Here is a 19,519-nt window from a genome sequence, read left to right on the forward strand (position 1 = left end):
ATCGTTAGAAACAGGCTAAATATGACTGTGGACATTACTTTAATGCATTATTAGTCATTAAAGTTTGTTTTACATTTCTGTTTCATTATAGATATTGCAAATAAAGTTCTCCTGGCTCTTTTCACCTGTGAGATGTTAGTGAAAATGTACAGTCTGGGCCTGCAGGCTTACTTTGTATCCCTCTTTAATCGCTTTGATTGCTTTGTGGTATGCGGTGGAATAATTGAAACCATCTTGGTTGAATTTCAAGTTATGTCTCCTTTGGGAATCTCAGTCTTTAGATGTGTTCGGCTTTTAAGAATTTTCAAAGTGACAAGGTAAGGCCTACAATATTAACTCCTGTGTTTGACTTTGTGTCCTCTTGTACGTTATATTTATAATCTTCATGCATAACATTCTTGCCAAATGTACCACGAAAAGGGCCGCACCTTACATCAACATCAGTATATGTAAAACACAAGCAGAACTATTTTATATCATTGCTCTGCTTCCCCATTGTAAATGGAGGAGAGATCAATCAAGAAGTTCTATTCAGTAAAGCAAGCCGCAGCAGAAACATAGCAAATATTCTCAAATGTTCTACTCACTCACTTGGTGGTGAAACAATAGTATTCAGAGCAAGGTAACTCTTTTTATTTTACAAAATAATCTCACGTAAAATATTTAAATATAATATTACATTTATTAAAACACAGACAATGATTTATATATTGTCACTGTTATCATCATCATTGAGCCATCTCATTTTTATTATGAACCCATCACATAGCGTGTGCCCTTTGATGCATTGTGCCTGAAGGAAATTTGACCAGGGTAGCTTCCCATGTAGTATTCCTCCAAAAGTCACCACAGTAGCATAGGTGCGGCACAGTGGTAGAGTTGCTGCCTTACAGTGCCAGAGACATCGGTTCGATCCTCACTGTGGGTGTTGTCTGTATGGAGTTTGCACGTTCTCCATGTGATCGCGTGGATTTTCAATGGGTGCTTTGGTTTCCTCCCACATTTCAAAGATTGGCAGGTTTGTAGCTTAATTGGCTTCTGTGAATTGTCCCCAGTGTGTGTGATCGAACTAGTATACGGGGTGATCGTCGGTCGTTGCGGACTTGGTGGCCGAACAGCCTGTTTTCACGCTGTATCTCTAAACCAAACTAAACTGAAGGTCTTTTGTGAAGTCACACCTTGCTTAAGTTGATCATCTAGTGGATATTCCAGGACTTTGGTGTGTCAGGAACACAAAGTTGTGGATTGCTCCATTTGCAGGCAGACAGCAGGGCCTTTTCCATGAGGTCGATGGTCTGGCAGCAGCATTGATACTTGTCCCATGACAATAGTCCTGTGTTTGGAATGTTGACAGTGATTGACATTATTTCTCGATACTGTTGAACTGTTAATTGAAAAGATTTAACATCCTTTTTTTGACTCAACAATGGTAGAGGAATGGCACTATATTTCCAAGTCAATACGTTGTGTAGCTTGGAAAACACTTTGAGCTGTTACTGTTGGGGACTTGACCCATACACAATTTTCCACGTGCAGTTCATCGGGGCATGATAAAATTCACCAAGACTGCTTTACTCTTGTACTTAAATCCTACTCTAATAAAAGCCAATGTCCATTTTCCTTTCCAAAACTGCATGAGATTCATACGATAAGACACCTAGGTCCACTCCCTAAATACAACACTTCAGTTTCTGTTTCCTTTATCATAGTTACTTTTTTCATATCTTTCATTCATTTGTTCTATATCTCTTTATATCACCATCTATATCTCTCATATCCCTTTCCTCTGATTCTTTTCGCCGAAGAAGGGTCTTGACCCGAAAGGTTACCTATTCCTTTTCTCCAGAGATGCTGTCTGGCCCGTTGAGTTACTCCAGTTTTTTGTGTCTTAAACCCCTATCTCACGGTGCGAGTTGACCCACGAGTGACCCCGAGTTTAAAACAAATTAAACTCGTGGTAATCACGTACAATTAACGTAGCGGGAACGTCGGAACTCGTGGACGCGACTCGTGGCGCTAACGGCAGGTTTAAACATGTTTAAAGATTTCCACGAGTCAAATTTACTCTTGAAGTTAAAATTTTAAACATTTAAACTGGTTGTAAGAACGTAGTGGCCCGTGTGTTTACCGTAGTGACTCTTGAGTCTACCGTGGGTTTGGCCTGAGTGCCAGAAGTGAAATGTTGAAGATTAGTCAGATCTTAATGGATAATGAATGTATGGATGGATGGATAGGGGTCTGAAATTAACTTGGATACTTTCGATGGGAGAGAGCCGCCGATGAAGCTGAAGGTACAGAGCGAAGATGGGGGCTCAAGCATTGATGGGAAGGGTCAACACCGGGCGGGACGCGTGAAAAGTGACCATACTGAGGGAATTCCCACGTATATGAAGCAGAGAGAAACGTGAGTTCTACATAGATTATGTTATAGCCAGCGAGGAGACATTTCTTCAGATAATGATTTTACAATGTGAGGTGACATTATAAGCCATGGGATATAGACACAAAATGCTAGAGTAACTCAGCGGGGCAGACAGCATCTCTGGAGAAAAGGAATTGGTGACGTTTTGGGTCGAGACCCTTCTTCAGACTGGTTTTGTGATGTGCTGTTGCCATATCTCTGGAGAGAAGTAATGGGTCTCGACCCGAAACGTCACCCATTCCTTCTCTCCAGAGATGCTGCCTGTCCCGCTGAGATACTCCAGAGATTCTGTGTCCATCTTCGCTGGCGAGGAACCGTGCAAGTTTTCGCTCTCGAACACAGATAGCAGTGAATTATTAGGGGAAGAAACTCGCGTTCATGCCGCACGACGTGTTTGACCACCTGCCCCCGCTACTCAAGGAGCTTGTGCTGAGCGGTAACCAGCTGCGGAGCTTCAACTGGGGCAGGCTTTACCTGCTAGGCTGGTTGGAGCTGCTGGACCTCGGTAGCAACCTGTTGACCACGGTGCCTCGCATGCTGTCCAACTGCACCCAGACCCTGCGTTTCAACCTCACCCGCAACCAGATCTCCAAGCTGACCAAGGACTCCCTGCGGGACGTGACCTCCTTGCAGTACCTGGATCTCAGCTACACCAACCTGAAGACCATCCAGGCCTCCAGTTTCCCGGACAGCGCCTTCAAACACCTCCGGGAGCTGCGGCTAAGCGGCAACCACTTTCTCTGCACCTGCGATGCCAGGTGGTTCATGTGGTGGATCAATCAGACCACGGTCTACATCCCTCGCCTGTTCACCGATGTCACCTGCACCTCCTCCAAAGCCCACCGCGGCCACGGCGTCGTCACGGTGGACCTGCACTCCTGCGAGTTGGACTACCTGGGCATTGGCCTCTACACTTTCTCCGCCTTGATCACCTTCTTGCTCCTCTATTGATACTTAAAACAGGCCTTCATTCACGGTGGTGCAGCGGTAGAGTTGCTGCCTGACAGCGAATGCAGCGTCGGAGACCCGGGTTTGATCCCGACTACGGGTGCTGTCTGTACTGAGTAAGTTCTAGTAAGTTCTCCCCGTGACCTGCGTGGGTTTTCCCCGAGATCCCCCCACACTCCAAAGACGTACAGGTTTGTAGGTTAATTGGCTTGGTGAATGTAAAAATGTCCATAGTGGGTGTAGGATGGTGTTAGTGTGCGGGGATCGCTGGTCGGCGCGGACTCGATGATCCGAAGGGCCTGTTTCCTCTCTGTATCTCTAAACTAAACTAAACTAACAAGGGAGAACACTGGACCTTCTAGGTCAGTTTATTATTTTACACTTATATACATTACACAGATCACGGAGTGTGAAATAAAGCTGGCAAGCCGAGGTCATGCAAGAAACGGAGGAAAACGGGAGACGATTTTATTCAGCAACTCTGTTCTGGCAGAACATCTATCCTGTGTAAAGAAACCTTACTTTCAGGGGATTTAAATCTTGAGTTCAACTTCTACCTGAATTTAATCGATTTACAAAAGCTTTGAAGTTCTCCCTGCAGTCCGTTTCTTAAACACCTTTACGTTTTGCGCTTTGTTTGACAGCCAAGTACATTTATTGCATTGTAGCAATGATAGGCAACGATTTGATAAAAGCGGTTAATTACATGACAAGAGAAGCATGCAGCTACATAAGAGACACGGAGAAGCTGATCATCGGGTCATGGAAGGCTTTTTATAGTAAAAAAAATGCATGACATCATTTTTATCCATGTGATGATTTTTCCACACGTCGGTAGTCGTTGTTGGCTCAAGAGTAACTCAGGAGAGGAACTTGGTACATCGCAGAAATGAGAAGTAAACGGCAAACTTAGACATACACGTGGGAACTCGTTTAAACTCGTGAACATAAACTTGGAATCTCGTAGACAACCACGAGTTTGATTTTTTCTTTCATTCGGGATCACTCGTGGGTGGCCTCGCACCGTGAGACAGGGGCTTTACTTCAGTATTTCACATCTTTTTAAAAAAACGTATGCTTTCCTACATTTTACCAAAGTGGATAACTTTCCTTTTCCCACTGGTATCCGTCCCATTGAAGCCACCCTTGCATCCTCCACATAAACCACTCGGTTTGTCATCAACAGCAAACTGGGATATATTATTCTGGATTCCGCTGAATGTCCAAATATACTACATCTTCTGATCTCCCTTTATCTATTTTGCAGGTCACAGCCTCAAAAACATGAATATTTTCTTAGTGATCTGTTCCCAATTCTAAATAATAATTGTTGCAATGTCCCTGCTCCTGTTCCTGGCTAACTGTTCTTAAGTTCCTGTTTTCTCTCTAACAGTGAGGTTACATTTATCAGAAGGCCACAAGGATAGGATGTGGGCAACTCATTAGTTGATGCTGTCTGAAGCCTTGTGGAAGGTCATAGCTGTGAAAACTGAGTGTGACTGTAGCGTCCTGTGAGAGGTTATAAACGAAGCACTGGTTCTAGAGTAACCCAGCCCAATTTATTCATTTCATTTCCTATACTTTAACTATCCAAATGTGAAATATTTTACACTCTTATTTTTTTTTAACATCCCATGTGAAATTAATCAAAATAGTTGAATAAATTATTGAATTCAACTAATTGTACAAATTCTGAAACTGCATGGCTTATAATTGTAACTTGATTGTGATACATGTCTTCTAACAACAGAATTGTTTTGCCAGGCACTGGCAGTCGCTGAGTAACCTTGTGGCCTCGTTGCTGAACTCCATGCGATCCATTGCCTCACTGCTGCTGCTGCTCTTCCTCTTTATTATCATCTTTTCACTCTTGGGGATGCAACTTTTTGGTGGTAAATTTAACTTTGATGAAACACAAACAAAACGGAGTACCTTTGATAACTTTCCACAATCTCTTCTCACTGTATTTCAGGTACTTACACAAAATCAGTTAATTTTAAAGCAAAAATTCCTCTGAAACTAAAAAGTTGTAAATTCCTTATGTATAAAAGCTGACAGTTTCATTACATAGAGCGCACAGGAAATACCTCTCTGGTGCTTACTTGTGAATACCATGAAACACTGACATTTCATGGCAAGATTGGAAATAACATTATAGATTTGAAATTACAAATAGGAAGGATTAATGGGTCACAACCTGCATGGAATTGCATTTATGAGGAGATGCAGGTCAGAGTTGAACTACCGTGATTTATGTCCCGGGTGGTTTGTAATTGCTCTATCCTTGAAACATTCCAGAGCATTATTATTTTCAAAAGTATAGTGAGATTCTTTTACACAAAGCAACATATATATAGGAACATATAAAAGAATGGTAATAATATTACAATATAATAAGTGCATTTGCAAGGTACCTGCGAGCAATAATCCCTGGTCTTAGTTGTGTATGCATGGACGTTTATTATGAGTACAGTATAAGAAATAGGAGTAGACTATGTGTCTTGTCTACAAATGAAATTCAAAAAACTGCGGATGTGTGACATCTGAAATAAAAACAGAAAATGCCAGATCTACTCCACATGTTAGGCAGAAGCAAAGATAATGCTTCAGTTCATGAAACTCTGACTCCCACTATTTCCCTCACATGCTCCATGGTCAGCTGAATGGTGGCAGGATTTTCATCTATAGATTGATAGTTTGTAACCTAACTGATATTAAATTATTGCCAATAGATAGATGTAATAATGTATTTAAAGTTTGGTTATTTTTACTAATAACTGAAGCGTCTGCATCAGTAAAAATGCATTTTTTGTCAATTCAAATAGATTTTAACTGGTGAAGATTGGAATATGGTGATGTACGATGGAATCATGGCTTACGGTGGCCCATCCTCATCAGGGATGATAGTCTGTATATACTTTATAATTCTTTTCATCTGTGGTAATTGTATCCTTACCGACTAGAAAGACAGGTAGTGTACTCTGACTGCTTTTATCAATGTGAAAGGTATAGTACTGTTATTTGGTGGTGTTCATAAGATCGGTTTATGTGCATAGGTAGCTTTTCTTCCTTTTTATAATGTTACTTCCTTTTAGATGTGGCCCTTGTGGCTAAAGGGATCAGGGGGTATGGAGAGAAGGCAGGTACAGGATACTGAGTTGGATGATCAGCCATGATCATATTGAATGGCGGTGCAGGCTCGAAGGGCCGAATGGCCTACTCCTGCACCTATTTTCTATGTTTCTATCTATGTTTCTATGTTTACGTACTAATATTCTTTGCACGGCATAAACAAACGATTTTATTACAAAATTGTGTTGCATCTTCTTCAATTCTTAAAAATGACTTGATTCAAAAGAGTCTGAAGTTCTGTAGCTGCTCATTGTTGGTTTACCTTCGATCTTTAGCTTGACTATCACAATCAGGTGGGGACCATTTTTCGTCAACAAATTATTCCGTGCCATTCGGACCATGAGAGATTTGTTAATCATGACTGATGTCCAGTTGTGAAATATCAATTTAATCTGACTGTGAGCAGGGTTATGTTCAGACATTTCTCAGGTATGTATATCTTTAATATTTTATTGTGTGCTGCAGGAGCGGAAATCGCTATAAAACATGGGGGGACACACAATTTCTTGTTGGCCTCGCGTGCGCACACACACACGTGAGGCTCTGGAGGCTTCGGCCCTGGGCCCTGTGGACGGTAACATCGGAAGCTGACCTGGTTGGCGACTGACTCAGAACTCCAGCAACAGCAGCTTCGTCTGCCCGAATCGTGGGGGTTGAATCGGCCCGTTCGCGGGGCCTTTCATCGCCCGGCGCGGCTTAAAATCAGCCGGCGGGGGCTTCAACTTCGAGGGTCTCGATCGCCTGGATGCAGCAATTTGACCGCAGGGCGGTGGAAGCTCCCGCGGCCGATTTTAAGCCACGCCAGGCGATGAAAAGTCCCGCGAACGGGCCGATTCAAGCTCTGCTCTATGATCTTTGCTCCACCAGGGCATCTGCCTCCTCCAATCACCACGCTCTATCCTCAGTTCCACCCCCCTACTTCCGCCTCTGACCGACACCTCCCTCCTCCAATCATTGCGCTGAATCAACATGTCCCCCCCATTGCCTGCTGACTGACGTCTCTCGTCCAATCGGTGCCCTCGATCAACAATCCCACCCCCACTGTCTCGCTAAAAGCAGAGATTTTTAATAGATCTTTTTCACCGAATTTCAAAATCCGGATTACAAAACATGGGGGGATTGTCTCCCACCTCTCAAAGCATAGAGAGGACGTGTGTCCCCCGCCCCCCCCCCCCCCCCCCCCCCCCCCCCCGGGACTTCCGCCCATGGTGTGCTGGAGGAGGGAGCCTGCTCCTTCTGCAGCAACAAGGATACCTAAGGCGACAGGCACTATTCACCCCAGACACCAGCAGAGACCTCCTGCTGCACAGACTACCACTCAACCTGCACCCAAACATAAAGGCCGAAACCATTCTGAGTCCAAACATAAAGGCCTAAACATACTCCTGTGTGTTATGGGTGCTTTCTACCTACCCCTGCATTTGCAGTTTGCATGAGCGTTGTGAGTATATGTAGAAAATAAGACATTTGCTACTGTATTGAAAACAAATTTTCACAGTATGTAACAAGGGGGGGTGGGGGGGGGGTGTCAAATGGGATAGTCAAGGACGGAGTTAAAGGGAAAGGGAGTAAAGGGATAGTTAATGACCCCAGAATTAACGGGAAAGAAAGCTCACAAAGGGGTAGGAGAGTATGGCCAAGTATAATAGGGAACAATGTGAAAGGTGAGATGCGTAAGGAATGAAAAGTATTGTATTTGAATGCACGCAGTATAAGAAGTAAAGGAGATGAGCTTGAGGCTCAGTTAGAGGTTGGTAGATATGACATTGTGGGGATTACTGAGACGTGGTTGCAGGAGGATCGGGCCTGGGAACTTAATATTTAGGGTTATACACCCTAGAGAAAGGACAGGCAGGTGGGCAGAGAAGGGGTAGCTCTGCTGGTGAGGGATGGAATTCAGTCCCTTGCGAGGGAAGACATAGGGACTGACGAGGTACAATCACTGTGGATTGAGTTGAGGAATTGCAAAGGCAAGAAGACACTAATTGGAGTTATCTACAGACCCCCAAATAGTATCCCGGGTGTAGGGTGTAAGTTGCAGTAGGAGTTAAAACTGGCATGTAACAAAGGTAATGCCACTGTGGTGATGGGGGACTTCAATATGCAGGTAGACTGGGAAAATCAGTTTGGTTCAGGACCCCAAGAAAGAGTGTTTGTAGAATGCCTCCGAGATGGATTCTAAGAGCAGCTTGTAATGGAGCCGACCAGAGAAAAGGCAATTCTGGATTTAGTGTTGTCCAATGAACCAGATTTGATAAGACCACTCAAGGTAAAGGAACCGCTTGGAGGTAGTGATCATAATATGATTAGTTTTAATCTGCAATTTGAGAAGGAGAAGGTTAAATCGGAAGTGTCAGTGATGCAGTTGAACAAAGGGGACTATGAAGGCATGAGAGAGGAGCTGGCCAAGGTAGACTGAAAAGGGATCCTAGCAGGAATGACGGTGGAACAGCAATGGCAGGAATTTCTGGGCATAATCCGGAAGACGCAGGATAATTTTATTCCAAAAAGGAAGAAAGATTCTAAGGGGAGTAGGAGGCAACCGTGGCTGACAAGAGAAGTTAGGGATAGAATAAAACTAAAAGAAAAGATGTATAACACAGCAAAGAGTAGCCGGAAGCCAGAGGACTGAGAAACTTTCATAGGACAACAGAAGGAAACAAAACGGGCAATATGGGCTGAAAAGATGAAGCACGAAGGGAAGCTGGCCAGGAATGTAAAGAAGGACAGTAAAAGCTTATTTTGATATGTTAAGGGAAAAAGAGTAGCAAAGTCAAATGTGGGTCCCTTGAAGGCAGACACGGTGAAATTATTATGGGGAACAAGGTAACGGCAGAAGAGTTGAACAGGCACTTCGGATCTGTCTTCACTAAGGAAGACACAAACAATCTCCTAGAAGTACTGGAGGACAGAGGATCTAAGAGGGTAGAGGAACTGAAAGAAATTTTCATTAGATGAGAAATAGTATTGGGTAAGCTAATGGGACTGAAGGATGATAAATCCCCTGGGCCTGATGGTCTGCATCCCAGGGTCCTCAGGGAGGTGGCTCCAGAAATAGTGGACGCCTTGGTGATCATTTTCCAATGTTCAATAGATTCAGGATCAGTTCCTGTGGATTGGAGGATAGCTAATGTTATCCCACTTTTCAAGAAAGGAGCGAGAGAGAAAACAGAATTACAGACCAGTTAACCTGAATTTGGTGGTGGGAAAGATATTGAATTCAATTAGTAAAGAGGTAATAATGGGGCATTTGGATAGCAGTAAAAGGATTAGTCCAAGTCAACATGGATTTATGAAAGGAAAATCATGCTTGACTAATCTTCTGGAATTTTTTGAGGATGTGACAAGTAAAATGGATGAAGGGAAGCCAGTGGATGTAGTGTATCTGGACTTTCAGAAAGCCTTTGATAAGGTCCCGCACGGGAGATTGGTGACTAAAATTAGAGCACATGGCATTGGGGTAGGGTGTTGACATGGATAGAAAATTGGTCACAGTTTTAGTCTCCTAATTTGAGGAATAACATCCTTGTGATTGAGGCAGTACAGCATAGGTTCACGAGATTGTTCCCTGGGATGGCCGGACTATCATATGAGGAAAAATTGAAAAGACTAGGCTTGTATTCACTGGAGTTTAGAAGGATGTGGGGGAATCTTATAGAAACATAAAATTATAAAAGGACTGATACAGGAAAAATGTTCCTAATGTTGGGCGAGTCCAGAATCAGGGGTCACAGTCTTAGAATAAAGGGGAGGCCATTTAAGACTGAGGTGAGAAAAAGCTTTTTCACCCAGAGTGTTGTGAATTTGTGGAATTCCCTGCCACGGAGGGCAGTGGAGGCCAAATCACTGGATGGATTTAAGAGAGAGTTGGATAGAGCTCTAGAGGCTAGTGGAATCAAGGGATATGGGGAGAAGGCAGGCACGGGTTATTGTTTGGGGACGATCAGCCATGATCACATTGAATGGCGGTGCTGGCTCGAAGGGCCGAATGGCCTCCTCCTGCACCTATTTTCTATGTTTCTATTAAGTTTCACATTACAATTGATTTATTTCATATTATGGTTGGTGAGGGTAAAGAGTTAAATTGTTAAATTAATTGTTATCCTTAGTTCAGTCTTAAAGATTGGCTGCAAATCAGTCATTGGATCATAAACAGGTGAAAGTTATTCAGTACAAATAAATAATTTAAATGGTGAATTCCATATGTTAAGATTTTCCTTAAATGATTTGCTCCAGACATTCTGCTGAATGTCTTTTTGGCTATTGCTGTGGATAACTTGGCTGATGCTGAAAGTCTAAACACAGTCCAAAAAGAAACTATGGAAGAAAGAGAAAGGAAAAGAATGAGCAGGTAATTAATTAACATACTTGAAACTAAGAGGCTTTCAGGGTTTAAAAACATCTAAGTCTCAAGAACTAATGCAATTGAAATCAAATTAAGAGTTCAAAATTGTCATCTGAATTGTGCAAGATAATTATTAATAGCTGGTGAATTTGACTTTCTTCGTCACTCTTGTTCTTTTGTAGTGAAGAACACAATTATGGAAATCTGGTAAACTTGATACTGACTTTGTGTTTCCATTAATTAATAAATGCAAGTTTTTTCTCATTAATTTCATCATAAAATCATACGTCGATCTACAACATAAAGAAAAAATGGACATATAAAACAGATATATTTATTTTTTGCTTACTTCATATTTAAATGTTAGTAATATATTTCTAGAATTTAATACTAAACAACTAACTTGAATCCAAGTGCTTTTCTGGTATGTGAGACATCAAAGAGGGAAAATGAGAGAGAAAGTCCCTTTGGCACAAATATTTGTTGGGTCTTGTGTTTATGTTTACAAGGTTTCCCAGTGCCCAACAGTTTCCATAAAATAGTAGTATGGCAAGCATTTATAGAGTCACAGAGCACAAACATGCAGCGTGGAATCATACAGCATAGAAACTGGCCCGTGCGCCCAACTTGCCTACACCGACCATGATATCTGTCCAAACAAGTTCCAATTGCCTGAGTTTGTCACACATCTCTTTGAACCTTTTCTGTCCATGTACCTGTCCAAATGTACCCACCTCTGCAGCTTTCTATGTCAGCTTGTGCCAGCCACCCACCATCCTCTGTAAAAAAGTTACCAACAGCGTTCCTTTTAAATCTTTATCCTCTTACCTTAAATCTTTGTCCTCTAGTTTTAAATTCCCTGCCCTGGGAAAAAGATTGTGACCATCCACCTTATTTATGTCCCTCATGATTTCATATACCTCTATGACACCTTTCTAGGGACAAATGTCTCAGCTTATTGAGCCTCTCCTTGTAATGCAAGCCCTCCAGTCCTGGTAATATCCCTGTGAAACCTTTCCAGCTTAATGACACCCTTCCTTTCGCTGATAAACCAGGACTGAGCACAGTATTCAAAGTGTTGTCACAATGTCAGTTCACACAATTATTTCACCTTTCAGAGGACTTATACCAAACTCATCAGAAATGTATAAATACTGTAATCACAAAGCACACTGTTAGTTGTATTTTAAAGTAAATTTGGACAATAATTAAAAAGTCTTTAAAGTATTTGCAGAAAAATGATTTTGTGTAAATGGTAAAATCCTGTGAAGTGTCTTATTTCTAGAAATGCAGAGAAAAGACAAGAAGGGAAATACGAAGTTGATGGGATTGGAGAAAATGACAGGAAAATACTTACTGGCACTCAGGTAGAACTATTTCAACAAAGTAAAGTTGCAAACTATTGACTCAAATGGTACATTGGATCAAGTTCTAGTTATGATGGGAATTATTTTGTGAGAAGTAATTGATGATCGCCTGTCTTTTACGCTTGGCAGGTTTCAATTGATGACCAAGATGAAGATAAGGATCCTTACCCACCCAGTGATGTGCCAGGTATGGACAATGTCATCCATTTAATAAACAAATTCATGTGCATTAATTAAGCAATGTACACATCTTGCAGTGGTAGCTGGTGGGTAATCAGACTGACTTTAATTAGCCCCTTTCTTAAGCTCAGGATATCTAGAGAGTTTCATAGATAAACATTTATTTTGAAATGTAGTCATATTGTTTTGCAGGCAAAGGCAGCAGCCACTTTTCCCACAGTGAAGCCTCACAAACTGCAATGAGGTGATGACCAGTTAGTTATTCAGCACCATTAGCAGATGCCTGGCAGTTGGTTGCTTGGGCTTTAACTTAGTTTCGGAAAAGTCAGGTAAGAATTCCTCTGGGCTCCAGATGTTGAGCATTTTCAAGACTAAGATTGGTAGATGTGAGGGTAAAATCAAGGCACAAGGAGAGAGGCAAGAAATTAAACTGAGGTAAAAGATTAACCATGACTTTTATGAAAGGCAGAGCAGCATTGAGAGGCAACACAAGCCTGTTCCAGTTCTTATGTTCAAATGGGTAATATATATTGTCAAATTGCAAACCTGTTTATTTAGATTATTTTCCAATATTTGCAGGAAAATTGATAGAGGCGTTATGGTACGAATTGGTGTTGTGTTCATTTTCCAGGTTATACATTTTCTTGAAATTGAATCTCTTGCCCAATTAATCTTGCTTGAACTAATTATGGAAGGCAATTATTGAAGTGTATTGCAGCTGCAACTCTTTTCAGATCAGGAGCAGCAGGCAAAGTAGTTCTTATAGCCAAAGGAGGCGGAGGCATAACTGCAATATGCACATTGATGTGTTACTTGTTAGAACTAACTAGGAATAAAACCTTGGTGCTGATTTTGATGCCCTATTTGTAAGGTTTATGGGCACAGTGCTCTCTTTTCACAAAGGCTGCTGCCTGTCTGGTACTTCTGTGGCTGCATGATTTTGCTCTACTTGACCCTGGGTATCAGGAAAGCTTGTGATAGCACAAAGAGCAGAACTCGCTGATTTTGAACATTGCTAATGTTTGAATATTGGCTCCAGTAAAAATGGATAACCTGCTTGTAACAGCTGGACAAGCAGTCTGATAGGTTTGGAGATCACTTGTGTCTATTCAGGAGAATCTTGAGCCAAAAATATCGTGTTTGATAGTGACTTTGATTGTCTTGGAAATCTTTAGTCAACTACAGTGATACGAGCAGATACTGCAGAATAATGCCAGATGATACCATCCGAGGCAGTTCCACTTACATATGTGTCTAAAAGCGATTAAGCTGAGAACCCGTGACCTAATATGTTTTCCCTTTCATGTGCAGTCTGGTAATAAGCTCAGCACACTTTGATTGCTAAGGAAGTTGTTGCTGTTGCTTCTTTTCCAACTGTTACTCCATCCAAGGCAATAAAGCCAAAATGGTACAAGTGATCATTGTTATTAAAATAAGCAGTCAAAAACTAATTTCTAAACTTAGATATATATCAAGTGTCAATGCATTGCCATGATTGAGACTGTTGGCAATGTTTTGATGGTTGCTGTTGACTGGAAACTCAACTGGATCAAGAGGTTGAGATGCAATTCATTTTGTGGCATAAAGTACTCGCCACTTTTATTTACTGCAATAACTGAGGCATCATATCAAAAATCCAAGTGCCTTGCTCCCTTTATCCCTAGCACACGTTATGTCTTCAAAGAACTTGAATAAATTGATCAAACATGATTTCCCTTTCATAACATTATGTTGACTTTGCTTGATTACCTTGAATCCTTTCTTTGTCCCCTGCAATAAAGTAGTAGCTTCTAATACCTTTCCAGTGATGGGTGTCAGCTAAGTCGCTTCTATCTGCCTCCCTTTTTGAATAAAGGAGTTCCCTTTTCCATTTTTCAGTCATCCCCAGGTTACAGATTGACATTCATTTGTAACCCTTTTGATAGTCTGTACCTCTCACTAGTCACATTGCGATTGCTGGCCTGTACATTCTATCGCTAAGCTGGCTGGATGTTCAAATACCTCTCTCAATGTCTCTGTACAAGCTTTAGTGTAGTTTAGTTTAGAGATACAGCGCGGAAACAGGCCCTTTGGCTCACAGAGCCCGCATTGACCAGCGATCCCCGCACATTAACACTATCCTCCACATACTAAGGACATATTTTACCAAGCTGATTAAACTACAAACCTGTACGTCTTTGGCTTGTGGGTGGAAATCGGAACTCCCATAGAAAGCCCACGCAGGTAAAACGGAGAACGTACATACTCCATACAGACAGCACCAATAAATTGATTTGTATGCTGACATTGTTTTATCTTTAAGCCTCTTGCTTGTTGTCAACTTTAATAGATTGACTAAATTATAAATGTAGTGCTTTCTTTAATAATCCATTGCAATAGTTTTTAATTCTGATATTCCGACTAGTTCTTTTAGATAGCAATTTATAGCGTTGTTACAACTCAAATAATGAGTTATTAATTTATTATTGTATTAATACAATCTGGAAAGAGTTTTGTTTTATTGAGTAATCGAGATTGATCATCACTAAATCACACATTTCTAACCAGTAAGTGACATTTGTATTTTAATTCAAAAGTATTCTATTTGAACTTGGCCTCTTGGATAAAAGGAAGTGTGCAAAGCAAAAAGGACAATTTTCAAAAAACACTTTGATCATAAAAAACTAATTTGCTGCGGTAAGAAAGGGTAAATGTTTGATTGCTTTCTTTGATCATTTGTTTGAAGATGATGATGATGAAGATGAACCAGAAGTCCCCGTTGGGCCTCGACCTCAAAGACTGGCGGACCTAAATCTCAAGGAGAAAATCGTGCCCATCCCGGAAGGGAGTGCTTTCTTCATATTTAGTAATACCAACCCGTATGTATGGCAATGCACTTTCATAGTCAAAATTAGCTTTGCAATTCAGCTATCAATCATCAGTTTGTACAATTATTCAATTTATTAAATATAGGTTGCAGAATGTTGTGATAATCTGCTTTAAATTCATATTGTCTCAATATACCCATAAAATTATATTCCACCGTCTGTAATTTAAATTCCTTTTGACTTTTAATACAAAAGCAAAGTACTGCAGATGTTTGAATTCTGAAATTTAAAAATAGGCCAGGCAGCATTGCTGAATAGAGGAAAAGTTAATACTGAACTGCTGAAAGGCTATGAACATAACATAGTTTCTAGAAAGCTGCTACCTGACCAGCTGAGTATATTATTATTGACTGAAAATAACTCCGTATTTTGCTCTTTTTTTACTTTGGTGGATTTTAAAATTATCTGTATTTTACAACACAGAAACTAGGCTAAACTCTCATTATTGCTATCACTAGTAAGAAATGTGATTCTCAGCTTCAACAACCCAAGTTCAATCCTGAATTTGGGTGCTGATCAAGTGGTGTTTGCACAAATTTTCTCTTACTGCAGGAGTTTCCCCAGAAGCTCTGATTTCGTCCCACATCACATAGGTATGTAGGTTATTTGGCCACTGTAAATTGTCCCTAGTGTGCATTATGGTAGAATGTAAAGGGAGTTGACAAGAACATGGCAGGAATAAAATGGGATTAGTGTTACAATAATGTACATAAATTGCGCAATGTTGCCTTGGACTTGGTGGGCTGTTTCCATTTTGGATGCCTTTATGATCTTAAGTTGTAATTATTGTTTCTTGACACCATAATACCAAAGCAAATGCATTTGGCATTAGCTTATTGTGATTGCATAAGCTTAATGCAGCAAACTTTAATGTTATGAGTGCTTATGAATGTTTTTGCTTTTCTTGAGAGTATCACATTCTGTTATATCCACGAATGGATTGAAACTCTGAAGTTGTTGGATAAAAAAGGGCAATCAAAGCACACAGACTATCCTGTACAGTAGTAATGGATTATGTTGTAGAATTAAAACAGTCCTAATCCACCCACGTCTGAGATAAAACAAAGGGAATTAATTTGGTGAGTGGTGGAGGGTGGGTGGAATCTGGTCAATTCTTTTCTGAACCCCCTAAAGGGATTTAAACTGTTCAAGGACTTGTTTACAGCTTTTCCCCATGGCAACCCTGTCATCACCTAGTCACAGATATTCCCTTTGTCCTATCCATCCTTCCTCCATCCTCTCTAGTTTGATGCTGACTTGCTTTTACTCCTTCCCAGTTTCAATGTTTTTTCAATCTGAAATATTAACCTTTCTGTGGATACTGCCCGAGTTGCTAGTGCTTGCAGCATTTTCTATCTTTTAATTTCAGATAGTACCTCCTTTTTCACCAGCTCCCCTGGAGTTGGTGAAAAGGTAAGGATTTCTGAAGGAATGCCGTAAGTCAAGAAAATGCAATTGCATAAAAAAAACGTTATTTTGTATGCAATGTTGCTGTATTAGTTGATAAAATTATTCCTTGTTAATGTATTAACCCATGTGTTTTTAATAACATTATGACTTTTAACCTTAAAAAAATGAAAAATTAAAAAGATGCTGCTTGTCCCGCTGAGTGACTCCAGCATTTTGCGTCTACCTTCAATTTAAATCAGCATCTGCAATTCTTTCCTGCACATTATAAAAATGTTATTCAGTATTAAAAAAAACGTGGTTATGTTGTCCCCTTTTCCCTTCGCTTCTTCTGAACTGAGCTGGGCAAGTGATCTCTTACAGATTACAGAGCTTGCTACAAGTTTAATAAAAATTAAACAAAAATAGAAAATTATCGAGCTAGGCTACGTTTTGGAAGAGAAGAGAGTGTGAGTGTGCTAGAAGATCCTGTACTTGAAATGGTAACTCTACCCTTCTCTCTCTGGGTTTCCTCTGAAATAAAAACAGATAATAAAAATTATAATTTTTTTCATTTCAGATTTCCACCATCAGCAGTCCTTTGGTTTTCAGTCACTATAAAGAGTTGAAGCAACTATGTCTTAGAAAAAATGTGGAAAGCTAATTTATTGGTACACTTCCAGCACAAGACCCAGACCAGCTCTGAGGATTAGCAGAGATTGGCCTTGGAGCTATGTTGTCATAACCGTGGCAAGCTGCTGATGCTTATCACATTTCCAGTGTCATCTTGGTTGAGTAGCTTGCTGGAATCTTGGCTTCATGCCTTGTCAACGGAAATCCTGGCAGGAGGCTGGATTTTGGAGAATTATAGGATAGAGTGATACAGTGTGGAAACAGGCCCTTTGGCCCAACTTGCCCACTCCAGTCAACTAGTTCCAACTACACTAGTCCCACCTGCCAGCATTTGGTCCATATCCCTCCTAAACTGTCCTATCCATGTCCCTGTCTAACTGTTTCTTAAATGTTGCCTTAACTACCTCCTCTGGCAACTTGTTCCATACATCCACCACCGTTTATGTGAAGAATTTACCCCTCAGATTGGGAAATCTTTTCCCCTTCACCTTAAACCTATGTCCTCTGGTCCTTGATTCGCTTACTCTGGGCAAGAGACTCTGTGCATCTACCCAATCTATTGTCTCATGATCTTATACACCTCTATACGATCACCCCTCATTCTTCTACACTCCAAGGAATAGAGTCCCAGCCTGCTCAACTTCTGCCCATAGTTCAAGATGGTGGATATGATTATGGGACAATGACAACCTGGAGTAGTATTGCGAGCTGGTAAATTAATACTCTATAATTATAGAATGTAGAACAATACAGCACAGGAACAGTCCCTTTGGCCCACCAAGTCTGTGCCCAACATGATCCTAATCTTAAGGTCATGTGATAGAAGTAGAATTAGGCCATTCGGCCCATCAAGTCTACTCCGCCATTCAATCATGGCTGATCTAGCTCTCCCTCTGAACCCCATTCTCCTGCCTTCTCCCTATAACCTCTGACACCTGTACTAACTTGGCCTCCACAGTCTTCTGTAGCAAATTCCTTCCTAAAAGAACGTCCTTTAATTCTGAGGCTATGACCTTGAGTCCTAGACTCTCCCACGAATGGAAACATCCTCTCCACATCCAAGCCTTTCATTATTCTGTATGTTTCAAATATGTCCCACCTCATTCTTCTAAACTCCAGTGAGTACAGGCCCAGTGCCGACAAACGCTCATCATAGGTTAACCTACTCATTCCTGGGATCATTCTTGTAAATCTCCTCTGGACCCTCTCCAGAGCCAACCAGAGATCCATCCTTAGATATGGTGCCCAAAATTGCTCACAATATTCCAAATGCGATCTTACCAGCGCCTTATAGAGCCTCAGCATTACATCCCTGTTTGTGTATCCAAGCTCTCTTGAAATAAATGCGAGCATTGAATTTGCTTTCTTTACTATCGATTCGACTTGCAGATTAACATTTTGGGAATCCTGCACCAGCATTCCCAAGTCCCTTTGCACCTCTGATTTCTAGATTTTCTCCCCACTTAGAAAATAGTCTACGCCATTATTCCTGCTACCAAAATGCATGACTCCTCACTTTGCTGCACTATATTCCATCTGCCACTTCTCTGCCCACTCTCCCAACCTGTACAACGGGTACTTCTGCAGAATCTCTGCCCTCTCTACACTACCTGCCCTGCCACCTATTTTTGAATCATCAGCAGATTTGGTCACAAAGTCTTTAATCCCTTCGTCCAAATCCTTATCTGCCTGCACATGTTCCATGGCCCATTATTTCCTGCCTGTCTATATGCCTCAACGACTCTTAAACTTTGCTGCTGTTTCTGCTTCTACCATCTCCCCTGGCAGCATATTCCAGGCACAAATCACTCTCTATAAAAAAACTTGCCTTGCTCATTTCTTTTTGAAACTTTTCTCCCTCTGCCCTCTTTTATTTGACTTTTCTACCCAGGGAAAAAGACAGACTATCTAGGGCTCTAGTCATGTTATGTACTTTCTATCAGGTCATTCTTCAGCCTCCAATGCTCCAGAGCAAATCCTTTTTCAGACCTCTCTTTATAGCTGATGCATCCTCTCAGGTCTCCATGGAACTGTGCACAATACTCCAAATGTGGCCTCGCCAAAGTTTTATGTTTGCAAAGTGAACTTTCGTTCTTAAATGCCCTGATGGATGAAAGCAAGCAGGTTTCACACCAACTTTACCAGCCTCTGTATCAGGGAGCTGTGGAATGCACCACAGTTAAGATTCTTGTCTATGTCCTTTGTGGCAAATGAGCACAAATAAAAATAATGTCTGTTT

The 19,519-nt window shown here is 41.1% G+C and overlaps 1 protein-coding gene across 3 annotated transcripts in view; it reads left to right on the top strand.

Annotated features, from left to right (window-relative positions):
- cacna1d (calcium voltage-gated channel subunit alpha1 D) overlaps nucleotides 1-19,519 on the top strand; it is a 352,130-nt gene that overhangs the window by 197,838 nt on the left and 134,773 nt on the right. For all 3 annotated transcript variants that reach the window (XM_033036547.1, XM_033036546.1, XM_033036548.1), the window contains 7 exons: nucleotides 92-317; nucleotides 5,135-5,342; nucleotides 6,196-6,316; nucleotides 10,739-10,853; nucleotides 12,133-12,214; nucleotides 12,344-12,401; nucleotides 15,120-15,252. In XM_033036547.1, coding sequence (XP_032892438.1) covers nucleotides 92-317; nucleotides 5,135-5,342; nucleotides 6,196-6,316; nucleotides 10,739-10,853; nucleotides 12,133-12,214; nucleotides 12,344-12,401; nucleotides 15,120-15,252 — 943 coding nt within the window. The remainder of the gene's footprint in view (nucleotides 1-91; nucleotides 318-5,134; nucleotides 5,343-6,195; nucleotides 6,317-10,738; nucleotides 10,854-12,132; nucleotides 12,215-12,343; nucleotides 12,402-15,119; nucleotides 15,253-19,519) is intronic.

Source organism: Amblyraja radiata, chromosome 18 (assembly GCF_010909765.2).
Source record: "Amblyraja radiata isolate CabotCenter1 chromosome 18, sAmbRad1.1.pri, whole genome shotgun sequence".
Classification (NCBI taxonomy): Eukaryota; Metazoa; Chordata; class Chondrichthyes; order Rajiformes; family Rajidae; genus Amblyraja; species Amblyraja radiata.